The following is a 21879-nucleotide window of genomic DNA, read 5'->3' as shown; positions in this document are numbered from 1 at the left end:
TACTTATTTCAACGAACATTTCAAACTAAATAACAGATTATGCACATAAAACGCTAAAAACAACCGAAGCAACAATAGTATTTTAATGAGGCTATTATTATTATCATTATTATTTTGCAACAAGTTAGCCCTCTCATAAATAGCACATATAAATGAATAACTAACTTGAACTAACTTAATAGGATTGAAGTGATATTTGGCATAAAAAATCGGTCACCTGGCAAAAAAAAAAAAAAAAAAGCCAGATGATGTCCATTGGGCCGCGGCTCTCTGACGCCTTATTTTCTGGGCCCTGGCCTGAAAAGTTTGGGAACCCCTGGTCTAAGACAATACAAAAATGATTTTAAAAGTAATTTATTTTAAAATGTGTATTGTATGTCATAAACCTTGGATGTTGGATGTTTTTAAATGTCTGAATAACAATAATAACTTTTTCAGCCCATAGCCGTTCTATTGTTTTCTAAAAGGTGAGACCGGCGGTGTGTCACCAAACTGTCTGGGACTGCTAGTAGCCTCCACCCACTTTATACCTGATGACATCACAAATGTTAGTTTTAGCACTCAAGATATATTCTTCATTTGGTGGTGTTCCTCTTTAAATTCACCTAAACAGTCACTGGATGTCTGTTTAGTTCTCTTTCTTCCAGTATGGCTGCCTGTAACCATTGGTAACCATTTTCAAAATAAAATGCCCAATTTATGTGCAGTGATAGAGTAGGTAAAACACTGGAAAAGTACAATATTACCATTCTACTGTGACTTGTTTACTAGATCCAGTAATAAGACACCAAAGTATTGTTTTTGTTGATATATTTCTCTACGTTTTGCACATGGCAACCATTGTCTCTTCCATGTAGTTCCATGTACAAAACAATGGTTGCCATGTGACAGGTAGCCATGTTGGAAGACATAGAACTATACAAACATTCAGTGCAAGGCCTCTATTCTGATAATGTTGTCATAGGAATTAGTGCTGTTGTGCATGTGGGCGAGACTCAGAAAGTTGACTGCAGAAAGTTGTCAACACAGCTGCTGCCGTGATGCTCAGCCAAACGATGGCCTTTGCCGTGATACCTTTTGTTTTTTCTTATGGCATTAACATAAAGGACTATGACATCCATCGAATGTGATCCCCACAAAATAACCCTTAGAGTATGTTGATATAGAACGAATGCATTCTATCCATTGTAGTTCTGTGGCAGAGAAGCTGATGTCAGCCCCCCACCCCTCCCGGGGATCAGTGACATTGCGCTGCTAGGGATTGGCTAACTAGCTGTACATCACACCTGGGAAATATGACACAGGCAAGCTATCACAACTTACAGTACATGAATGTATGCTAGAATCTCAGTGGTCAATAAATGTGCAAATGAGAGAAGCACATACAGTATGAGTGTATGTGGCTAAAGATGTGCTGATGTATTGATGTGTTGATGTGTTGATGGGTTGTATCCTAACTAAATGTGTTTCTGAAATAATGGTAATAATAAATGGTGAGCTTTTTCTATGTGGTATGTTTTCACAGGGTGCATAAAAAAAAGAGAATCAACCAGCCAACCAGCCAGCCAGCCAGCCAGCCAGCCAGCCAGCCAGCCAGCCAGCCAGCCAGCCAGCCGCCAGCCAGCCAGCCAGCCAGCCAGCCAGCCAGCCAGCCAGCCAGCCAGCCAGCCAGCCAGCCAGCCAGCCAGCCAGTCGGTCAGTTAAGGACATTCACTATAGTTGGCCAGCCCTCCAAGCTCAAGGAAACAAAAACCCAGGAGAGTGTGTTTAGTAAACAAAGATCAGATGTTCAACCTGCCAGACAAAGACTGATATCATCTATCCTCACACCATACCAGTAAACAGCATATTGCATGTTGTATGCATGTAGGAAGGCAGTGTTTTTCACCCAAATGGTGTTTTGGAGAGAAAATGGATAAAGGGTTCAGGATAAATTAGTCTTAGAAGTTATTTAATGTTGCCGGAGCATACCTCAGATAACTAAGTTAACGTAAACACTGTATTTCTGTATGAGATAGCAGTCGTCCTGTTCAATCATCCTACACAATAGCCTGCATAATCATTTTGGGTTGTGAGAAAAGTTATTTTGATAATGTTTAATAGCGATAGAATAATTACTCTGAAATGTAACTCTGAAAAGTACTCAACCTCTACTATCTTTAACTATGAATGAAGACAATACTCTAACTTACCATCTTAAGAAAAGAAAGTTTGAAGACATTGTTCCTCTGATTTCTTTTTATTGAGTTGTCTGAGCCACTTCCACATATTCAAAGCCACTTGAAACGGAATGTTGTGAACCAGTACGTCATGTACTGTATGTCAGCGGTCTAGTCGACAGCTAGGAGAAGCAGCAATACACGTAAGTCCTACGAAGTATCGCCTTCTACCATCAGCCAACAGTAAACTACATAGGCTCCTCCACTTGCTAGCTTCTGCAAAGTGAGGCAAACTAGTCCTATGAACAAACAAATTCCCTTGGGGGGCCAAGGAATGAGGGCAAGCCTGGCCAGCGCCTGGGTGCAAAAAATTTGACAGCTAAATTATGCATTGTCACACATGGCAGGGTGTAATCTGGGGCTAACTGCAGTTGAAATGGTTAATCATTAGCCTGAAGGGATAGAAGGCCGAGGCTGCATGGCTGGATGCATAAAGAGAGAGAGAGAGAGAGAGAAAGAGAAAGAGAGCGAGAGAGAGAGAGAGAGAGATTCTGTGATTTCACTTGAAAAATATTATTATTCTATGATTATTTTTCATCTTGCTGCCAGTAGAAATTATTTGTCAATAGTGTGACTCGTGGTGCCAAATGAATGAGTAGTGCTTTTGATCCTGTGTTCTGAATGTTTTAAGCCATAGCTTTGGCCCTGGAAAGCCCACACTGTAAGAAAAAAAGCTGCAAGAAAACGGTAAATGTCTGGCATCAATGGTTATTGGTTGCCAAATACTTACTTAGTAAAATAAAATACATTTACAGATTACAACCTTTATTTAATGGTTAATATTTTGATAAAAGGTAATTTACTGTATTCTTATGGCATTTACACTTAATACTTTAATCGCCGGAAACGCCGAAACTCGTCATTGCCCGCCATGCTCATTCTGCCGAAGACGCCGTAACACGTCTTTGATATCAATATTTCAAAAATCTGTGATCGAAATCATATTTCTCCTCCGGGGACCTGAGATATACTGCTGAGCTCCACTCAACTCTATAACGGTTCAAGAGCGCCATCTGGTGGCCGATCGGCAGATCGCCCAACAGGAAGTCATGTGGATGAAGTGGTGCTCACCCATATTTCGTCCGGGCACTCGCTATCATTAGCAGGACTCCATCTTGACACAGTGAACACCGATCGGTGCAAATAACTCGACAAACAACATGATTTGGACGTATATACTATTATACAACCTGGAGATGGATCGGGTATTTCGACATCCCAGAATATCTCTGCTCCACGCTCATCGCCTAACGGCGCGAGGAAGATACGGTAAGATCCAGCGTTATTTTCCAACGTGTTCTTTACTAACTGCTCTGATGATCATATCACCCACACTAGATGAATGATATAACGTTGCCCACGGAATTATAAACGACCCCCCGCCCATCCGGTCAACATCAGATGATACGTAGTAACTTCTAGAACCACGTCCAGTTGAAATTTTTTATCTCGCGCCGATTGCTATCAAACTGTATTTCATCATCAATATAATGCATTTGGAGCTATAAATCACGTTCTGGAGAAAGCTGCAGAAAACGATAAAAACATACTTATACTTTAGACCGTATTTTAGTATGAATATGTGAATGAAAAAGTATAACGTTGCTATACCCTGAACAATAGATATAGGACATTGAATGGGCCATAATAATATCAATTTAGCAATAAAATTAAAAAAGTTATAGCCCTGCAAAGAAGGGGAACTTCTCCATAGACAAATAGAGATGGCGAGGGATGGTAAATTATGAATTTAACCATGGCGATCAAAGTGTTAAAGTAGAAAAACTAAAGTAATCTGTAAAATAATACAGTGAATTTCCTGTGAAAAAACATAAATTTTTTACAGTGCAGCCCTTGGCCCTGCATTGGAAGAAAGGCTTTCGACGAGTACAGTACTAAGGTCATTAAGGTCACAAGCTGGGCCAGACTCCATGACTATTTTCTTTTTTTCATGCTACTAATCTACAAGCCTACAGTGTTTCATTCTGCAGACAGTAACTCACACTGGATGGGCTTGGAAAGGCCATGACAACGCGATAAAAACCAGTAGCTTCATGCATAGTTATCTCTGAGCTGTTTAAGCACTAAACAAACTTCCGGAGCGATTTACAAATCGACCCACGACCCAACTTTGGGCTGTGACCTAGTCTTTGAGGTGGGGGGTGGGGGCATAATGATCCTGTTGGGGTTGGTAGGCCTGCTGACTGACTGACTGACTGGCTTAGCTGTAACTTCTGCCATTGTTAGGTTCCACACTGGTGGTCACAGCCCTGCAGCCTCTATCATTCACACAAAGAACCCCTGTTCCACTGGACATGAAATATTCACTGGACTGGACACGCACTCTCTCTCTCTCTCTCTCTCTCTCTCTCTCTCTCTCTCTCTCTCTCTCTCTCTCTCGCTCTCTCTCTCTCGCTCTCTCTCTCTCGCTCTCTCTCTCTCTCTCTCTCTCTCTCTCTCTCTCTCTCTCTCTCTCTCTCTCTCTCTCTCTCTCTCTCTCTGGGGTGCTATCAAATAACAGAGGGCTAATTGGGCTTCAGTGGCGAGCCCTCATGTGTTCCTGCCTCCATGCCTCTTCTCAGGCTGTCTGTGTGATAATTCACGCAGGCAGGTCAAACGAGACACTTGAGGTACACTTCATTCACAACTATGAAGTAGTGGTCGACCAATATGGGATTTGTAATGGCCGATGCTGACACTGATATATTTTGCCTCTGATACAACACGTTTTACAACAATTTAAGAATAACAAATGCAACACAAAATTGCTGAGCTTAAGTCCACAAATGTTAGCTATATTAACTAGCTAGCTAGCTTAGCTGGTTGGTGACAGATAGGTTTGCAATGGTAACATTACAATAATTGTAAGGGAATTGGATGTAAATTATCAGTGAATTTTGGAGCCCCATTTATCCCCTTTCTGGGTAAGCTGGCTTGTGATCTAGTTTTGAATGATACCATCCTCATCCTCAAGCATAGACAATTTCCAATATCTGCCTCACTTGCTATAAGGGCTATAAGGTTATACCAAAGAAAATTCACGCCATAATGATGTTGGAAAGAGACTGTAAGGCCCAAATTAAATTGACATTATCAACTTTAGAGGCCAAAATGTGGGACCTATAAACACATTTACTACCCAATAATATCAGTGTGAGGCTGAACAACAGGACCTATTGACTATGTAAATGTCCAAAAACATTTAAAGACCTTTTTTTAAATAGCTAAAAGCTACAAGTGATGTTGTAATACAAGTTACAAGCTACAAGTGATGTTGTAAAATGTAAGGGTCTTACAGGGTTAAAGACTATTGTCACTTTGTACTTTGTAGGCTACTGACATTCCCTGTTTTAATTAACCTATCTCAAATCCTGCCATCTTTTCTCGATCCTCTAATCACAACTGTTGCTTTCCTAAGACAAACAAAGTTGCTAATTAATAGCAGTTAATAGCAGGGCAACAAACTGACAAGACCGCTAACACTGATAGTCGTCCTTATACCTGTTATTATTGGATTCATTAGCATTATCATTAGCATAAGTCATTATTAGCATTCATCAATCCCTCTGGCATTCTGTGTTCGGTGTTCCTGATGTGTGGTGTTTAATGCCCTTGCATACCTGATTAGACTATTGCACTCCAAAACGCGCACATAGACAGTACGTCATCATTGTTTACAAATTGTAAAAGGGTCTACAGTATACAGTTATTTATTGCTAGCCTATTAATGTAGCTTCAGTCTTGGCAAACAGCTCAGGGTAAATTCCATGAGGCCAGTAGGGACCTGTCAACGGCACTGAACAAGGAGGAGCAGAACGTTTCGCCAAGCTACTAGAGCGTCTAGATGGCAGATGAGGGAACACTGAAGACGGTTGATTATTAGAGGCCTGTCCTATTGATCACGTACCAAGCCCCCTCTGAGGATATTCAAAGTTTTCACATTGGTGTTTTAGTGCAAGTCAATGGGATTTGAAACTATTTAAATCCAGGTCTCTCACAAACCATTCCATACTTCCATAGCTGTAGTAATAGTAAGACTAAGTAATAGGACTATTCAAATGACTACTACTTCAACTACTTTATATAAAAGGTAATGGTTTCAGACCTCTCTGACTTGCTGATACATGCTCGTAGGAGGCTGGTGCTGAGGTCCCAGACAATTAAAAGGGAAAACATTTTGGAATGTTTGGAATTATTCCAAACAATGTCATTGATGATCCCATCAGAAAGTGGACCACAAACACTCATGGAGTTTTGCCAAATGCATATTTATAAAATGGAAAAAAGAAAAAAAAAAGTGTTTTAAATGTTAGCAAACCAAAATAATGCAAACCATTTGAATCCCAAGGTGGTTGTACTCATCTGAGAGGCTGTCATTTAAAATGACAAGAGTTGTGGACTGGGACCATCTTAAGCAATGCGAGGCCAGCATCATGTTAACATATGTACAAAATAAGCCCTGACCTGTCGGGAGAAATCTGATCCATGGTACGTGGATCATGAGGTACGCTATGACATCAGATCCATGGTACGTGGATCATGAGGTACGCTATGACATCAGATCCATGGTACGTGGATCATGAGGTACGCTATGACATCAGATCCATGGTACGTGGATCATGAGGTACGCTATGACATCAGATCCATGGTACGTGGATCATGAGGTACGCTATGACATCAGATCCATGGTACGTGGATCATGAGGTACGCTATGACATCAGATCCATGGTACGTGGATCATGAGGTACGCTATGACATCAGATCCATGGTACGTGGATCATGAGGTACGCTATGACATCAGATCCATGGTACGTGGATCATGAGGTACGCTATAATAATAATAATAATAATAATGGCTTGGATTTATATAGCGCTTTTCACATACCCATACAGTGGATGAGGTACGACTATGACATCAGATCTATGATACGGTGGATAACGGGGTATGCTATGAAATCAGAACCATGGTACAGTGGATAATGAGGTACGACTATGCCCATGGTGGTTAAGGAGGTGAAGGGAGTGCCATTTACTTTGGGGTTGAAGAAGGTTAAAAGCTAAGTAACCAAGCTTGTGACTAGAGGGTTGCCGGTGCAAATCCCAAATATTGGCTGGGGAAATGTGAGTGGTTTAAGGGCTTTTCCCAAACTTTAACAACTACTGTCCAAGTGCCTTTGAGCAAATCACCAAACCCACGACTACTCCAGTGGAGCTGTATGTGTGAAACCCTCCCTACCACATGCAACTACGTCAATTAGATTACGTTCTTCATTAACTTGCCTGGTTACAGAGTAAACAACCTAAAGAAATGGAGGAAGTACAGTCACAGCCCAGAAAAGCTTGGTGAAGACAGGTGAATGAATGAATGAATGAAAACTTTATTTAACAGATTGCAGAATGGGTACAATACAGTACGGCTCAATACATACAATTGTTAAGGGGATGCAGACCTGAGAAAGACGTTTGTCTTGTTTCCATCAGGGTCCCCCATTTTCAATTCATATAGACATTTATGATATACACAACATACATGACATTTATGGCATAGGGACATATAGGTATTTAGTACTGATACATTTGTGACATAAACGGTATTCAAATATACAGTACTGTTACCCCTAGATCTTGGTTGACTAGCTGGATAAAATCACTGATCTAAACCCGCCAGAAGGACATCTCCCACATTAATTAAGAACTGGTTTCATCAGAGATATTTTCGTGTCACATGGTCTAAATAGGGAGGTGTAGTACTGTAGTTACGTCATTGGTGTTTCCCGTGCAGTCCACCCTCCTTGAAATGGCAATGTATTTCCAATGGAACCATTTCTAAATCGTCTCGTTTAAAACAAATAAAGCATGAACATTGGCATGGTGTACCTTTCTGTGTGTATTCATCCACAATCTATAGCATACTGTAGCAACATGAAAAAATTAGCAATTAATGGTAAAAGTAGCAAAATAACAACGTTTATGTTTTCGTTCACTGAGGAACTACACTTCACTTTGGCGCTGCTGACTGACGTCACCACAGCATAGACTCCTGGCTGTATTAGGCGCCAGCACTTACTGGTAACAACGACAAATTAAAAACCTTATAACTAACTTTATTTAAAAAAAATAAATGCTTAAACAATAATGTTAGTGATAGAAGGGAATTAATTTTGTGCAAAAATGGAAAGCGTGCCAATGTTCATGAGGCAGAATTATTACAATAGCCGATAATAAATTTTCCCAATGATAAATCCCTATACGGGTGGACCGCGCGGGAAACTAAAGTGACGTCAGACTACACCTCCCTATGGAGCTTCAAATGTATTAGTTGAAACCCCCCCCCAAAAGAACCCAACATTCTGGCACATGGTTGCCTTGGTAACAGGTGTTTACCTTGACGACGGGGTGACCTCCGGACGCTGCCTTGACCGCTCCCCGGCTCCCTTCCGTCTCGTAGTGCGCTCTGTGGTGCGCTTTGGGATGCACCTCTATCTTCAGGTCGTACTGCCCAAACTGGCTGGGCAGGGGCCAGTCTAGAGGCGGCAGGGAGGACGTCCTGAGGGGAAACACACACACATCAACAATTATTACAGAATTATGCTGTATGTAATATTTTGTTGGTCATAGCCTGGCCCTAACCAGACTTTTCCACTGATTAAAAAAGGAAGGGTCTGGTGAGTTTTGTTCATGTAACCAACGGATATTGTTCTGGTTGGAACATCTGTTTGTAATAAGACCAATCACGAAAAAGCTCTCTCTGCTATATGTGTTATGCCAGTCTCAACAGACCCAGGCTGTAAAATTCATGTTTTATACACGTTACCTCACATCACACTGTTGAATGTGTTCACAAGTAACACATCGCTTCCTGTTTTTACCAATCATTTATCTAGAAGGAAGGTCATGGGGTCACCAAAATCAATAGGTTTTTCCCCTTGGCATCATGAATGTTCACAGCCGATTTCATGGCAATCCAGCCATTACTGTTCAGTTTGTCTTGATGGTGGCACTAAAGGAAAGGTCATGGTACCACCAAAATCAATAGGTTTGTTCGGGGTCATGAATATTCACAGCAAATTTTGTGACTGTATGACAATGAGTCAGGAGATATGTTTGGCCTGATGGTAGTGCTAGAGGAAACGTCATGGGTTTCCTAGGTTTCTTCCTCTTGGGATCATGAATGTTCACAGCAAATGTCATGGAAATCTGACTATTACTTTTCGAGACATCTTGTTCACAGACAAACATACAGACTAACAATAGACAAACAGCGGTGAAAAGTAAACTCAACTTGGCGGTGGTAATGAGCCTTTTGTCAACATCAACTTTACTGAAGCCTTCCTGAACTTTCACATAGTCAAATAGTGTGTGTGTTTGTGTGTGTGTGTGTGTGTGTGTGTGTGTGTGTGTGTGTGTGTGTGTGTGTGTGTGTGTGTGTGTGTGTGTGTGTGTGTGTGTCTGTGTGTCTGTGTGTGTGTCTGTGTGTGTGTGTGTGTGTCTGTGTGTCTGTGTGTGTGTCTGTGTGTGTGTGTGTGTGTGTGTGTGTGTGTGTGTGTGTGTGTGTGTGTGTGTGTGTGTGTGTGTGTGTGTGTGTGTGTGTGTGTGTGTGTGTGTGTTAATAACAACAGACTGAATTGTCTATTCCTAATAACATACTAACATACGTTCTACTTTTGAGGTGGAATATCCTTTTAGCCTGTGTGACTGAGCAGGCTAGCGGTTTAAACAGCCTGTGTGACTGAGCAGGCTATCGGTTTAAACAGCATGTGTGACTGAGCAGGCTAGAGGTTTAAACAGCCTGTGTGACTGAGCAGGCTATCGGTTTAAACAGCCTGTGTGACTGAGCAGGCTATCGGTTTAAACAGCATGTGTGACTGAGCAGGCTAGAGGTTTAAACAGCCTGTGTGACTGAGCAGGCTATCGGTTTAAACAGCCTGTGTGACTGAGCAGGCTAGCGGTTTAAACAGCATGTGTGACTGAGCAGGCTAGCGGTTTAAACAGCCTGTGTGACTGAGCAGGCTAGCGGTTTAAACAGCCTGTGTGACTGAGCAGGCTAGCGGTTTAAACAACATGTGTGACTGAGCAGGCTAGCGGTTTAAACAACATGTGTGACTGAGCAGGCTAGCGGTTTAAACAGCCTGTGTTTAAACTACTGAGTGAATACCAGGCCAGCGCAGCAGACAGTGAATCACAGGAATGTCCACATACATTAACCATCCTCTGGAACCATAACAGTTGTTGTAATAGGTCACGTTAGGACTAAACAAGTGTATCATTGTCAAGGGGAACGTTTTACTGTGTAGGCCTGTGGGTATAGGATATAATGTCTGTCTGTCTGTCTGCCCGTCTGTGTGTGTGTGTGTATGAACGTGTGTGATTGAGTGTAAGAGAGAGGTGGGCAGAGATAATTATGTGTGTGTACCTATGTGTAAGTGTGTCAGACCGGAGTCAAACTGGTAGTATATTATAAATAATATACCAATGTGTGGAGTAGCAGACAGGTGGGGTTTACCATATCAGGAGGACAATTAACATTCACGTTCAGGGAAGTTCTCAATCAAAAAAGAATTATAGTACATTGACTGTGAAATAGTCTAAACCTTCTGGTAAGATTTGTACCATCCTATGTCGTAAAGTCAACCTACCTAGTAGTGTAGAAGAACACAATTAACACTAGAAATAGTTGCTAATGCAATTTTGTGTGTGTGACGTGTGTGTGTGTGTGTGTGTGTGTGTGTGTGTGTGTGTGTGTGTGTGTGTGTGTGTGTGTGTGTGTGTGTGTGTGTGTGTGTTTGTGTGTGTGTGCGTGCATTACGGCTGCCTTCTCATAGTCAATTAAACGATTAATCAGTCAAAATTAGTCGACCAGTACTTCTTTTCCCAATACTGAGTTATTTCCTGAACTCATTTTGCTTTTGCATTATTGCATATGGAAAACAGATTTGTTAATTAAATTGACTTGACTAGTTAGATTAGATTAGTTTGATTATCAAGAGTTATATTAGTTGATGAAGTTCTTAACTATTAGTCAACTAAGAATGTCGTCAGTCGAGGACAGTCCTTGTGTGTGTGTGCAAGCATTTCGTGTGTATGTGAATAGTGTGTGTGTTATCGGGGCTGTCTCTGTATCCTACCCATTTTTTTTTCTTTTCATCTATAGCCTACAATCATATTTGAACAGCTGCACTCACAAATAAAGCAGTCAATGGCTCTCTCTCCAACAGAGACACTGTATCTCTCTCTATCTTTGTTCCATTAGGTCAATTCATACCGCGCCGTCGTAACATACTGTATGCCATTTACTGGATGCCTAACAGTGCCATGACTGCAAAAGTTGTTTTAATATGGGTGACCCACAGTGAGAATCGAACCCCAGAACCCTGGCAGTGTTAGTGCTATGCTGTCCCCATTGAGCTATAGGGGCACTGTCAACAAAATAGAAATAGTCTATGATGAGCACTATCTGTTGTTGTTGCTGTTGATGGTAGTAATAGTAGTAGTAATAGTAGTAGTAATAGTAGTAGTAATAATAGTAGTAGTAGTGGTAGTAGTAGTAGTAATAATAGTAGTAGTAGTAGTAGTAGTAGTAGTAGTAGTAGTAGTAGTAGTAGTAGTAGTAGTAGTAGTAGTAGTAATAATAGTAGTAGTAGTAGTAGTAGTAGTAGTAGTAGTAGTAGTAATAATAGTAGTAGTAGTAGTAGTAGTAGTAGTAGTAGTAGTAGTAGTAGTAGTAGTAGTAGTAGTAGTAGTAGTAGTAGTAGTAGTAGTAGTAATAGTAGTAGTAGTAGTAGTAGTAGTAGTAGTAGTAGTAATAATAGTAGTAGTAGTAGTAGTAGTAGTAGTAGTAGTAGTAGTAGTAGTAGTAGTAGTAGTGGTAGTAGTAGTAGTAATAATAGTAGTAGTAGTAGTAGTAGTAGTAGTAGTAATAATAATAGTAGTAGTAGTAGTAGTAGTAGTAGTAGTAGTAGTAGTAGTAGTAGTAGTAGTAGTAGTAGTAGTAGTAGTAGTAGTAGTAGTAGTGGTAGTAGTAGTAGTAATAATAGTAGTAGTAGTAGTAGTAGTAGTAGTAGTAGTAGTAGTAGCTAGTAGTAGTAGTAGTAGTAGTAGTAGTAGTAGTAGTGGTAGTAGTAGTAGTAATAATAGTAGTAGTAGTAGTAGTAGTAGTAGTAGTAGTAGTAGTAGTAGTAGTAGTAGTAGTAGTAGTAGTAGTAGTAGTAGCTAGTAGTAGTAGTAGTAGTAGTAGTAATACTAGTAGTAGCAGCAGCAGTAGTACATAATAGTTTAAGTGAAAGTCTGCTCAAAATAATATATTTATTGATGTCAAAATGTGACATGTAGCTGCACTGACTGAGTTGTGTTTAGTTCATTTGGTTCAGTTTTAGTCCATAAATAGGCCTCAAAACAAACCAGCTAGAGTACATGCCTTGAAATCCAGTTGATAAGCCATTGTTTGGTCTGGATAATCTACACACTGCATTATTCATCAGGTAGCAGTCTTACTATGAGGCACCACACAGTATATGTGTCATCCAGGTGTCACTGCTGTAGTAACTGTAGTCTCCATTTCCTCAACACTACAGCATGCAGGCAAAATTAAACTGTGCTGTGAGTGAGTGAGTGAGTGAGTGAGTGAGTGAGTGAGTGAGTGAGTGAGTGAGTGAGTGAGTGAGTGAGTGAGTGAGTGAGTGAGTGAGCGTGTACGTATTCCTGATATGTATCAGTGTGATGAGACATCACTGTAGGTAGGTAGTCAGTATGTAGTAGGGCTGACCCCTATTAGTCGATTAGTTGACTAATCGGTCGAAAGGAGCCGTAGTCGACTGCCAACCTCTTAGTCGAATAATTTTTTTTATATATTTATAAAAAGATTTTTTTTTGCGTGGCTAATGCTAATGGCACGCATACCAGAGGCTAACTGCCTACGAAAACAGGCACAGAGGCACTGAAAGAGGATTTCACCCATCTAATGAACACACTAGACTAGACAAATATCAAGATGTATCCATCAGTGGACCAATTGCATGCTTTTGCAGAAGCCTTCAGTCGACTCCTTCAGACATTAAGCACCCCCACAGCCCAAATGGAATGATAAAAAAATATATATAATATATATATTTTTTTTGGTCGACTAATAGTCGACTAACGGCAAATTTTGGCCAATCATAGTCGACTATGACTATGTCTGTTGGCTTGTTTCTGCCGCTGTGGTTTATGCCTGTTAAATTGTGGTCACTCACTCACTCACTCACTCACTCACTCACTCACTCACTCACTCACTCACTCACTCACTCACTCACTCACTCACCCACCCACCCACCCACCCACTCACTCACTCACTCACTCACTCACTCACTCACTCACTCACTCACTCACTCACTCACTCACTCACTCACTCACTCGCTCACTCGCTCACTCGCTCAACTCAACTCAACTCAACTCAACGGTCATAAAATAAATCGATATAATATATTACATTGACTGTGGTGAGTGAATTCTACTACTACCCTGTCCTGTGATGACAGAGGGCGAGTGCATTTTCTGGCAATGAAATCACCTTCTGGTAACACGCGAGACACCTGTTTGCAACAATCACGAAACACAACGTTGCAGTCCGGTTTTATATTTTATCTATGGTTGCGTTGGCCGGCCAAAAATATTGCTAGCGGAAACCCTGATCCACATTATCCCGCTTTCAATTGCACAATATTAACAACACAAAAGCAGCACCCAGCTGCTAAAAGCACTCTGGTACGAACATTGGGATATTCACAAATACATGCATTGCCAGAAACAGCTTCAGAGCAGTGACAGACAGTTCAGTTCAGCTCAGCAGGGGCGATTAACCCTCTTCAGCTTTCCCTTTGTGATTGGTGTGTGTGAGTGATTGAGGTAAGAATCTACTCACGTTTCCTCAACCACAGATCAAGTTTATTTCCTGTTAACATGCATACATTTGTGTACTTTGCAGTTTGTATTTGTGGCACTAATTGACATGCCACGTGATGCGCTAGCATAAATTACGAGTGAACGGTCGGTAGTTTGGGTTACATTAATAACCTTGGTTCTCTGAATTGATGTGCCATGACAAGCGCTAGCTTAAATTATGCGTGAACACTAATTTAGGTTTATGTTAATATCCTTGGTTCTCTGAAGAGACGTGCCACAACACGCGAGTGAACGGTAGTTTACAAAACGTTCATAACCTTGGTTCTCTGAATACCACATCTAATTCATCATTTCTTTATTCATATAGAATACGCTCTGTTTCATATACCCCATATATGAAACAGAGCTGTTTTAACAGATTTAATTTAACGTTATAATTGTACAGAGCTACTGCCTACACAATAACATTAGCTGCCTCTCAACACAGTGAAGCTACATGCTTGCGGGGGGATCACCTTGAATGCAAGATACCAGAGGGATTAACAAATGCTTTGAATACTAACAGATGCAAGGTAGAGATGACATATGGGCTACTAGCATTAGCTAGCAAGTGTAACCAAACAAAATTCACATTCCACAACTGGCTGCATAGACATAAGGTTAGTTGTGCCATGGGTCTGGACGCTTTTGTGCTTGTTTTCGTCCTCTCAGGTCCTCCCATTGTGGGCCCATTGTGCCTAATCACGTCACCCAGTGGCACCGGTTTAATATTTTTTTTTTAAGGTCACATTAGAGAAATTACAGTCCAATTACAGCTTGGCTCAAATTAGACCGAGCTGACTAGTTCAATTCTCACCCTGTTCCAAGCCTCTGACAGGAACTGCTGTCATTCCTCTTTATACAATGTCCAGACCATGTCCAGACGAAAACGATTTTGATCTTTTTCATTTTCATTTCGTTTTCATTTAAAAAAAGTTTTCCGTAAAAACGAAATAGTCTCAAGAAATAAGTGCGTGCCACAGTATGTACAAAATAAATGTCTTTCCTGTTTCCTGACGTTGCTCTTTTATTTTGAAACCTCCCGACTGGAAGTGTTATCGCTGTTTGTTGCTAGCAGAATAACTTGTGTCGTCCGGTTCTGTGCTTTTGAGATAACATAACGCTAGTTTCCAAAGGAGAGGAGAGAAAGAGACCACGGCTCACATGCGCAAAATGCAGCTACAGCCTACAGGCAAACGATGATGAGGAGGATTTTAATCGGCAGGAGAGAGAGAACATGTCAAAGCCGTATATAATATGGTGCGCGCAGCTCAAACTACCTGTTGTATTAAATTAATTGATTGATGTTTAACTTGTCCCTGTGTCCAGTCCCTTCGACTAGCTTTGTCTGTATTTAACGTTACCTCAGGATACCACTGTCTATTGTATTTAGTTGGTTAGCTATTTAGCTAATGTTGATAGCATTGAATAGCATCAACGCTAGCTGGCTGGCTACAGCTCAACACCAGCCATGGGAATACTATTTACTAAATTATGGAGGCTTTTTAATCATCAAGGTAAGAGAGGATTTGTCATGATCAACTGAAGGCGTATGCTATGGAACAGTATGTGCTTGGCTACTACTTGGGTTTTCAGAAAAAGGCCCGCTATGTGACGCTAATCTCTAGCTAGTATCGTGTATTTCATCACAGTAGCCTCCCGGTGTTTAATAAACACTTCTAGCCAGGACATATCTGGACAGATTAAGGGAGATGTCAATCTGTTGTCGACGGTGGTAGTACAGGCGCAGTACATTTAGCTGTAAAAGCCCGATCAAGCTAAATAGCTTCTGTAACACGAACGCAACTACTCTGTACGATGCCATTGTTGTTGTGATGTTGGCTGAGTTTGCACATGCAGGTTAAGGGAGAGGTGGGCTATCGCGTCATCGGTTCAGGAAAAGACATATAGGCTTGTAAAGACGGCGACGCAAGGGGAGCGTCTTCAGATTTGCCCACTCTGGGAGCCGGTTTCAGAACGCAGTTCCGTGTGGATGAAAGGTGCATATGATCAAATACTTTGACTGATACGACCGAAATCGGTTTAGTCTGGACATGGCCTAAGACAAGGGGAAAGACAAGACAAACAAAGGAGGAGAAAATAAGAACCACACGGCCACACGCCTCTTAACACATTCCCTGCCACGCTTATATCCATCAATGTATGATCACTGCCACCAGTCTAAGCCTATGGAGATGTTCACCTTCTTTGCAGGGCTATAACTTTTTAAATTGTATTGCTAAATTGACATTACTATGGCCCATTCAACATCGATTATCTATCGTTCAGGATGTAGGAACGTTTTACTTTTTCATTCATAGATTCATACGAAAATACCGTCTAGAATATAAATATGTTTTTATCGTTTTCTGCAGTAATTCGTGAGATATAGGCATAAACGCATATATAGATTATCAAATGCCGTTTGTTGGCGATACACGCTATATTAAAAATTTCAACTGTACATGATCCTAAACGTTATGACTGATCATGCGCGGGTGAACGGGGGGGGGTCGTTTATAATTCCGTGATCGTCGGTAAATGCTTTATGCAGTATGGGTGATATATTGATCGGAGCAGTTTGCATGGATAATAATAAACAAACGCGCTGAAAATGACGTCAGTGTCCTCTTACCGTTGGCCGGTGAGACTGGAGCAAAAAGATCCCACTTATTTGACGGTGATCGAGTCGATCCATTTCCGGTTTGTATAATAATAATAACAGCCCAAATCATGTCGATTATTGAGTTATGGCAGCAATCCATATACACAGTGTGTGTCTTGAGTCCTGCGACAATATGCGAGTGCCGGACGCATTTCCAAGACGCACCGAGATCGACTCGTCCATTTCCGGTTTGGCAACTCGCCGATCATCCACCAGGGGGCAGTATTGAAGCATTGCAGAGTTGTGCATGCTCCCACTGCATCAGACGAGGCTCCGTGAGGGAATTATGAATAACATGGCGAAAAAATGAAATATGATCTCAATAGCGTCGTACGCCGTGGATTGGCAGAATTCGCATGAACTTGAAACACGTCGTAAGCCGTTTCCGGTGGTGGATGTGTTAACATTGTGCTTAACGAGGGGGTGACTAAGGTGTTGGTGCTGCTCAATGCAGCTTTATGGCTCTAAATCAAATTAAGTGATTCTGTAGATTCTCCAACTGCACATGGCAGGGAAATCCTCCTTAAATGCAGTGGTGTTGAGCAGACCATATGAAAACCGCTAGGTTCTATCAGCGCAACGGTGTTGAGCAGACCATATGAAAAGCGCTACAGTAGGTTAGTAGGTTCTATCAGTGGTGTTGAGCAGACCATATGAAAACCGCTAGGTAGGTTCTATCAGTGGTGTTGAGCAGACCATATGAAAACCGCTAGGTTCTATCAGCGGTGTTGAGCAGAGCATATGAAAACCGCTAGGTAGGTTCTATCAGCGGTGTTGAGCAGAGCATATGAAAACCGCTAGGTAGGTTCTATCAGCGGTGTTGAGCAGACCATATGAAAACCGCTAGGTTCTATCAGCGGTGTTGAGCAGAGCATATGAAAACCGCTAGGTAGGTTCTATCAGCGGTGTTGAGCAGACCATATGAAAACCGCTAGGTTCTATCAGCAGTGTTGAGCAGAGCATATGAAAACCGCTAGGTTCTAGTATCAGCAGTGTTGAACAGACCATGTGTAATTGCTATTCTTTTTTCTTTGATTCTTTCAAATTGTGAATAAGAAGGTTTATCTAAATGAACAGAATGTAGACATTTTGTGAATGTTTTCATTAAAGACCCAGATCTGTAATTTATTTGACTGTTTGTATGCATATATACTGTAGGTTCGAGTTTGACTTGTAGACCGAAGGACAAGAAGAGGAAGAAGATGAAGAAGACAATGAAGATGAAAATGAAGTCAAGTCAAGTCAAGAGTTTTAATTGTCACGGCATACAGGTATACAATGAAATGCGGCTGGTCTTGCCCGCGACGATGTGCAATACAGTGGTACAACATATAATAGAATCCAATAAAAATACAGTGGTACAACATATAATAGAATCCAATAAAAACAACAGTGCAATAAACAGGTAACATGGTGTGACATCTCGGTATCTGTACATAGTATTTACAGAGCATATAGGACATGCTAGGTAGCTTTAGTAGTGCAATACACTGTTCCTGTTGTTATACTAGTTTAAAGTGGCCTTTCCTCTTGGCCATAAGTGTGCGTGTGTGCGGCATGAGTGTTAAAGTGGCTGCTAGTGTGTGAGCGTGCTCAGCGTGCGTGTCGTGTGTGTGCTTGTGTGTGCTTGTGTGTGGATAGTTCAGTTTCTGTGGCTCTCAATGTTCATTGTTCAAGGCTCTGATGGCCTGGGGGAAGAAGCTGAGCCTAAGCCTCTCCGTCCTAGTAGCTGGGGTTCGCAGGCGTCTGCCTGACCTCAGCAGCTGGAACAGGCTGTTATTGGGGTGGTGGGGGTCTTTCATTATTCTGCAGGCTCTGGATTTGCACCTCTTGTTGTATAGAACCTGCAGGGTAGGTAGCGCAATACCCGTGGTACGCTCGGCTGAGCGCACCACTCTCTGTAGGGCCTTCTTGTCCTGTGCCGTGCTGTTTCCATACCAGGCAGTGATGTTTCCGGTCAAGATGCTCTCTACAGCTCCTGAGTAGAAGGACTGGAGTATCTTCCCCGATACTCTGAACTTCCTTAACTGTCTCAGGTGGTAGAGGCGCTGCTTCGCTTTCTTTACTACTGTGTCTATGTGTGTTGACCATGTCAGATCCTCTGAGATGTGGACCCCCAGGTACTTGAAGCTGCTCACCCTGTCCACGGTAGCCCCGTTAATCATCAGTGGTGTGTGTGTCTCCTGCTGTCCTCTCCTATAATCCACGATCAGCTCCTTGGTTTTACCAATGTTCAGGAGCAGGCTGTTGTCCTGGCACCAACGTTCCAGTACCTCAACCTCCTCCCGGTAGGCCTTCTCGTCGTTGTCCGAGATCAGCCCCACCACCACCGTGTCGTCTGCGAACTTCACTATGGAGTTGGAGCTGAACTTGGCCACACAATCGTGTGTGTAGAGTGAGTACAGCAGGGGGCTTAGAACACAGCCCTGGGGGGACCCGATGCTCAGGGTGATGGTGTTGGAGGTCTGACCCCCCACCCTGACCGCCTGGGGTCTTTCACTCAGAAAGTCCAGTACCCAGGCGCTCAGGGCGGAGCTCAGACCTAGCTCGATCAGCTTGTCCACCAGTCTGGTGGGGACTATGGTGTTGAACGCTGAGCTGTAGTCAATGAACAACAGTCTCACATAGCCCCCCTTCTGACGGTCAAGGTGGGAGAGAGTGCTGTGCAGTACCTGGGAGACCGCGTCGTCAGTGGACCTGTTTGTCCTGTATGCAAATTGCATAGGGTCCATATCACTGGGGAGGGAGGCACAAATGTGGTCCTTGACCAGCCTCTCGAAACATTTCATGACCACAGAGGTGAGTGCCACCGGTCTGTAGTCATTTGGACATGTTGGGGAGGGTTTCTTCGGTACAGGGATGATGGTAGACATCTTGAAGCAAGCAGGGACCACTGACTCCGCCAGGGATTGATTAAATATGGCGGTGAACACCGGGGTAAGCTGGTTTGCACAGGACTTAAGTATGCGTCCTGTTATACCATCTGGGCCAGCAGCCTTTCTGGTGTTCACCTGCATAAATGCTCTTCTCACACTGTGTTCCGACAACGAGAGAGCGCCCCCGCCCCCCCGCGGTTGCCCCCCCCCCCTCCACAACAGCCGGTGCGCCAGTGACGTCACTAGCCAGAGGGCTAGCGGCGACACTGTCTACACCGAACCGAGCGTAGAAGGAGTTGAGTTTGTCCGCGAGAGAGGCGTCGTCGCTCCCCATTGAGGGGGCGCTGACTTTGTAGTCAGTTATTGTCTTCAGTCCCCTCCACAAGCCTCTTGTGTCGTTTTGTGCCATTTGTGTCTCCAGTTTCTCAGCATATGTCCTCTTAGCAAGTTTAACAGCCTTGCGCAGAGTGTAGACTGAAGCCTTGTACTCCATATTTCCTGACTCTCTGCCCAGGTTATAAGCCGTGGTGCGTGAGTTCAGGGCTGCTCTAATAGTGCTGTCCACCCAAGGTTTCTGGTTTGGGAAAACCCGCGCCTTCTTTGTGAGGACAATACCGTCAGCTACTGTTGTTATATAACTCACAACGGTATCAGCGTACTCGCTGACGTCACTGGCGCTTCCTTTAAACATGTCCCAGTCTGTGTCTTCGAACGCATCCCGGAGCGTGGCCTCTGATTCGTCAGACCACTTTTTTGTCTCACGTGACACGATGACGTCACGCGATCTTTGTTTGTATGCAGGGATTAAAAAAATTGAGTCGTGATCGCTCGCGCTTGCAGCACCCATCAGTGGCTGAGCCGCTACAGCCTTGTAGCCGGCTCTGAACGGGGTATAACAGTGGTCGAGTGTGTTTCCCCCTCTTGTGGAGCAGGCGATGTGCTGAAAAAAGGACGGCATCACTTTTTTCAGATTCGCCTGATTGAAGTCACCAGCCACTATCATCGCGGCTTCCGGATGCTTGATCTGTTGTTTGTTGTTGAAAGAGAAGGAGGAGGAGAAGAAGAGGAGGAAGAAAAAGGAGAAGGAGAAGAAGAGGAAGGAGAAGAAGAAGAAGAAGGGGGAGAAGAAGAAGGAGAAGAAGAAGAAGGGGGGAAAGCAGAAGAAGAAGAAGAAGAAGAAGAAGAAGAAGAAGAAGAAGAAGAAGAAGAAGAAGAAGAAGAAGAAGAAGAAGAAGAAGAAGAAGAAGAAGAAGAAGAAGAAGAAGAAGAAGAAGAAGAAGAAGAAGCAGAAGAAGCCAGACCCGGCCACAACACTCACGCATGCATGTTTCAACAATGGGGAGTCAGTCAGTCAGTCAGTTAGTTTGCAGAAATCATTCTAATCCCATGGTTTGGCTGGTAGGCTCATCAGTGGTGGGGTGACCCATTTGTTTACATTTGATTTACATGCACCTTTAAGCGCCAAGATAAAGGTGGCATGACAGCATTATCCTGACCCTTCCTCCTGGCAGCCATGACATAACCACCCAGGAAGTGTGATGTTTTTGCCTGGCTGCCACAGTAACAGGAGTTGGGGGAGGTGGGGGTGGTGACTGGAGGAAATCTGAGCTGCGTGGCGGAGCAGGGCAGGAGCGGCGGCCCGTGGCCTGAAATAGCGCAACCTTTCTCGGGTGTCCATTCGGTACGACGGGGGCTCCCACTCCACTGGCGCTCCAGTCACGTCCCCACAGGCCACAGCCTAAAGCTTACCCCACCACCACCCACACTACCATCACTACCATCACCACTACCATCACCACCACCCACACTACCATCACCAACAACACCACCATCACCACCACCACCCACACTACCATCACCATCACCAAATCAAATCAAATCAAATCAAATTTATTTGTAAGGCCCGACAACACACGTTAATGTCCCCATGGGCCGGACACGTCTTCTTTAAACAAGTCAGGAAGAAACATAACAATAAGTCAAGAACAAAACAAGAACACCATAAGGTCCAACAAATTTAAAATAAATGCAAATAAATGAATGAATGCAAGCACTCCCAGACATACCCCACGCGAAGGTAAGGAAAAACTCACTAAAACCTAGCAATAGGAAAAAATTCCCCGCAGGCAATGAGGAGGAGAGAAACCTTAAAAGGGCCGTTCAAGGGGGGATCTCCCTTCTTAGATGTCGGTGATAGTAGTGT

The 21879-nt window shown here is 42.9% G+C and overlaps 1 protein-coding gene across 1 annotated transcript in view; it reads right to left on the bottom strand.

Moving 5' to 3' along the window:
- Window positions 1–21879, bottom strand: part of nfatc3a (nuclear factor of activated T cells 3a) — a 264899-nt gene that overhangs the window by 153519 nt on the left and 89501 nt on the right. Inside the window, 1 exon segment of the mRNA XM_084337256.1 lies at window positions 8604–8766. Coding sequence (XP_084193382.1) covers window positions 8604–8766 — 163 coding nt within the window.

The sequence above is a fragment of the Notolepis coatsorum genome (assembly GCF_963971535.1).
Source record: "Notolepis coatsorum genome assembly, chromosome: 20".
NCBI lineage: Eukaryota > Metazoa > Chordata > Actinopteri > Aulopiformes > Paralepididae > Notolepis > Notolepis coatsorum.
The sequence above is the reverse complement of the archived record's forward strand: the minus strand, read 5'-3'. Positions and strand labels throughout refer to the sequence as shown.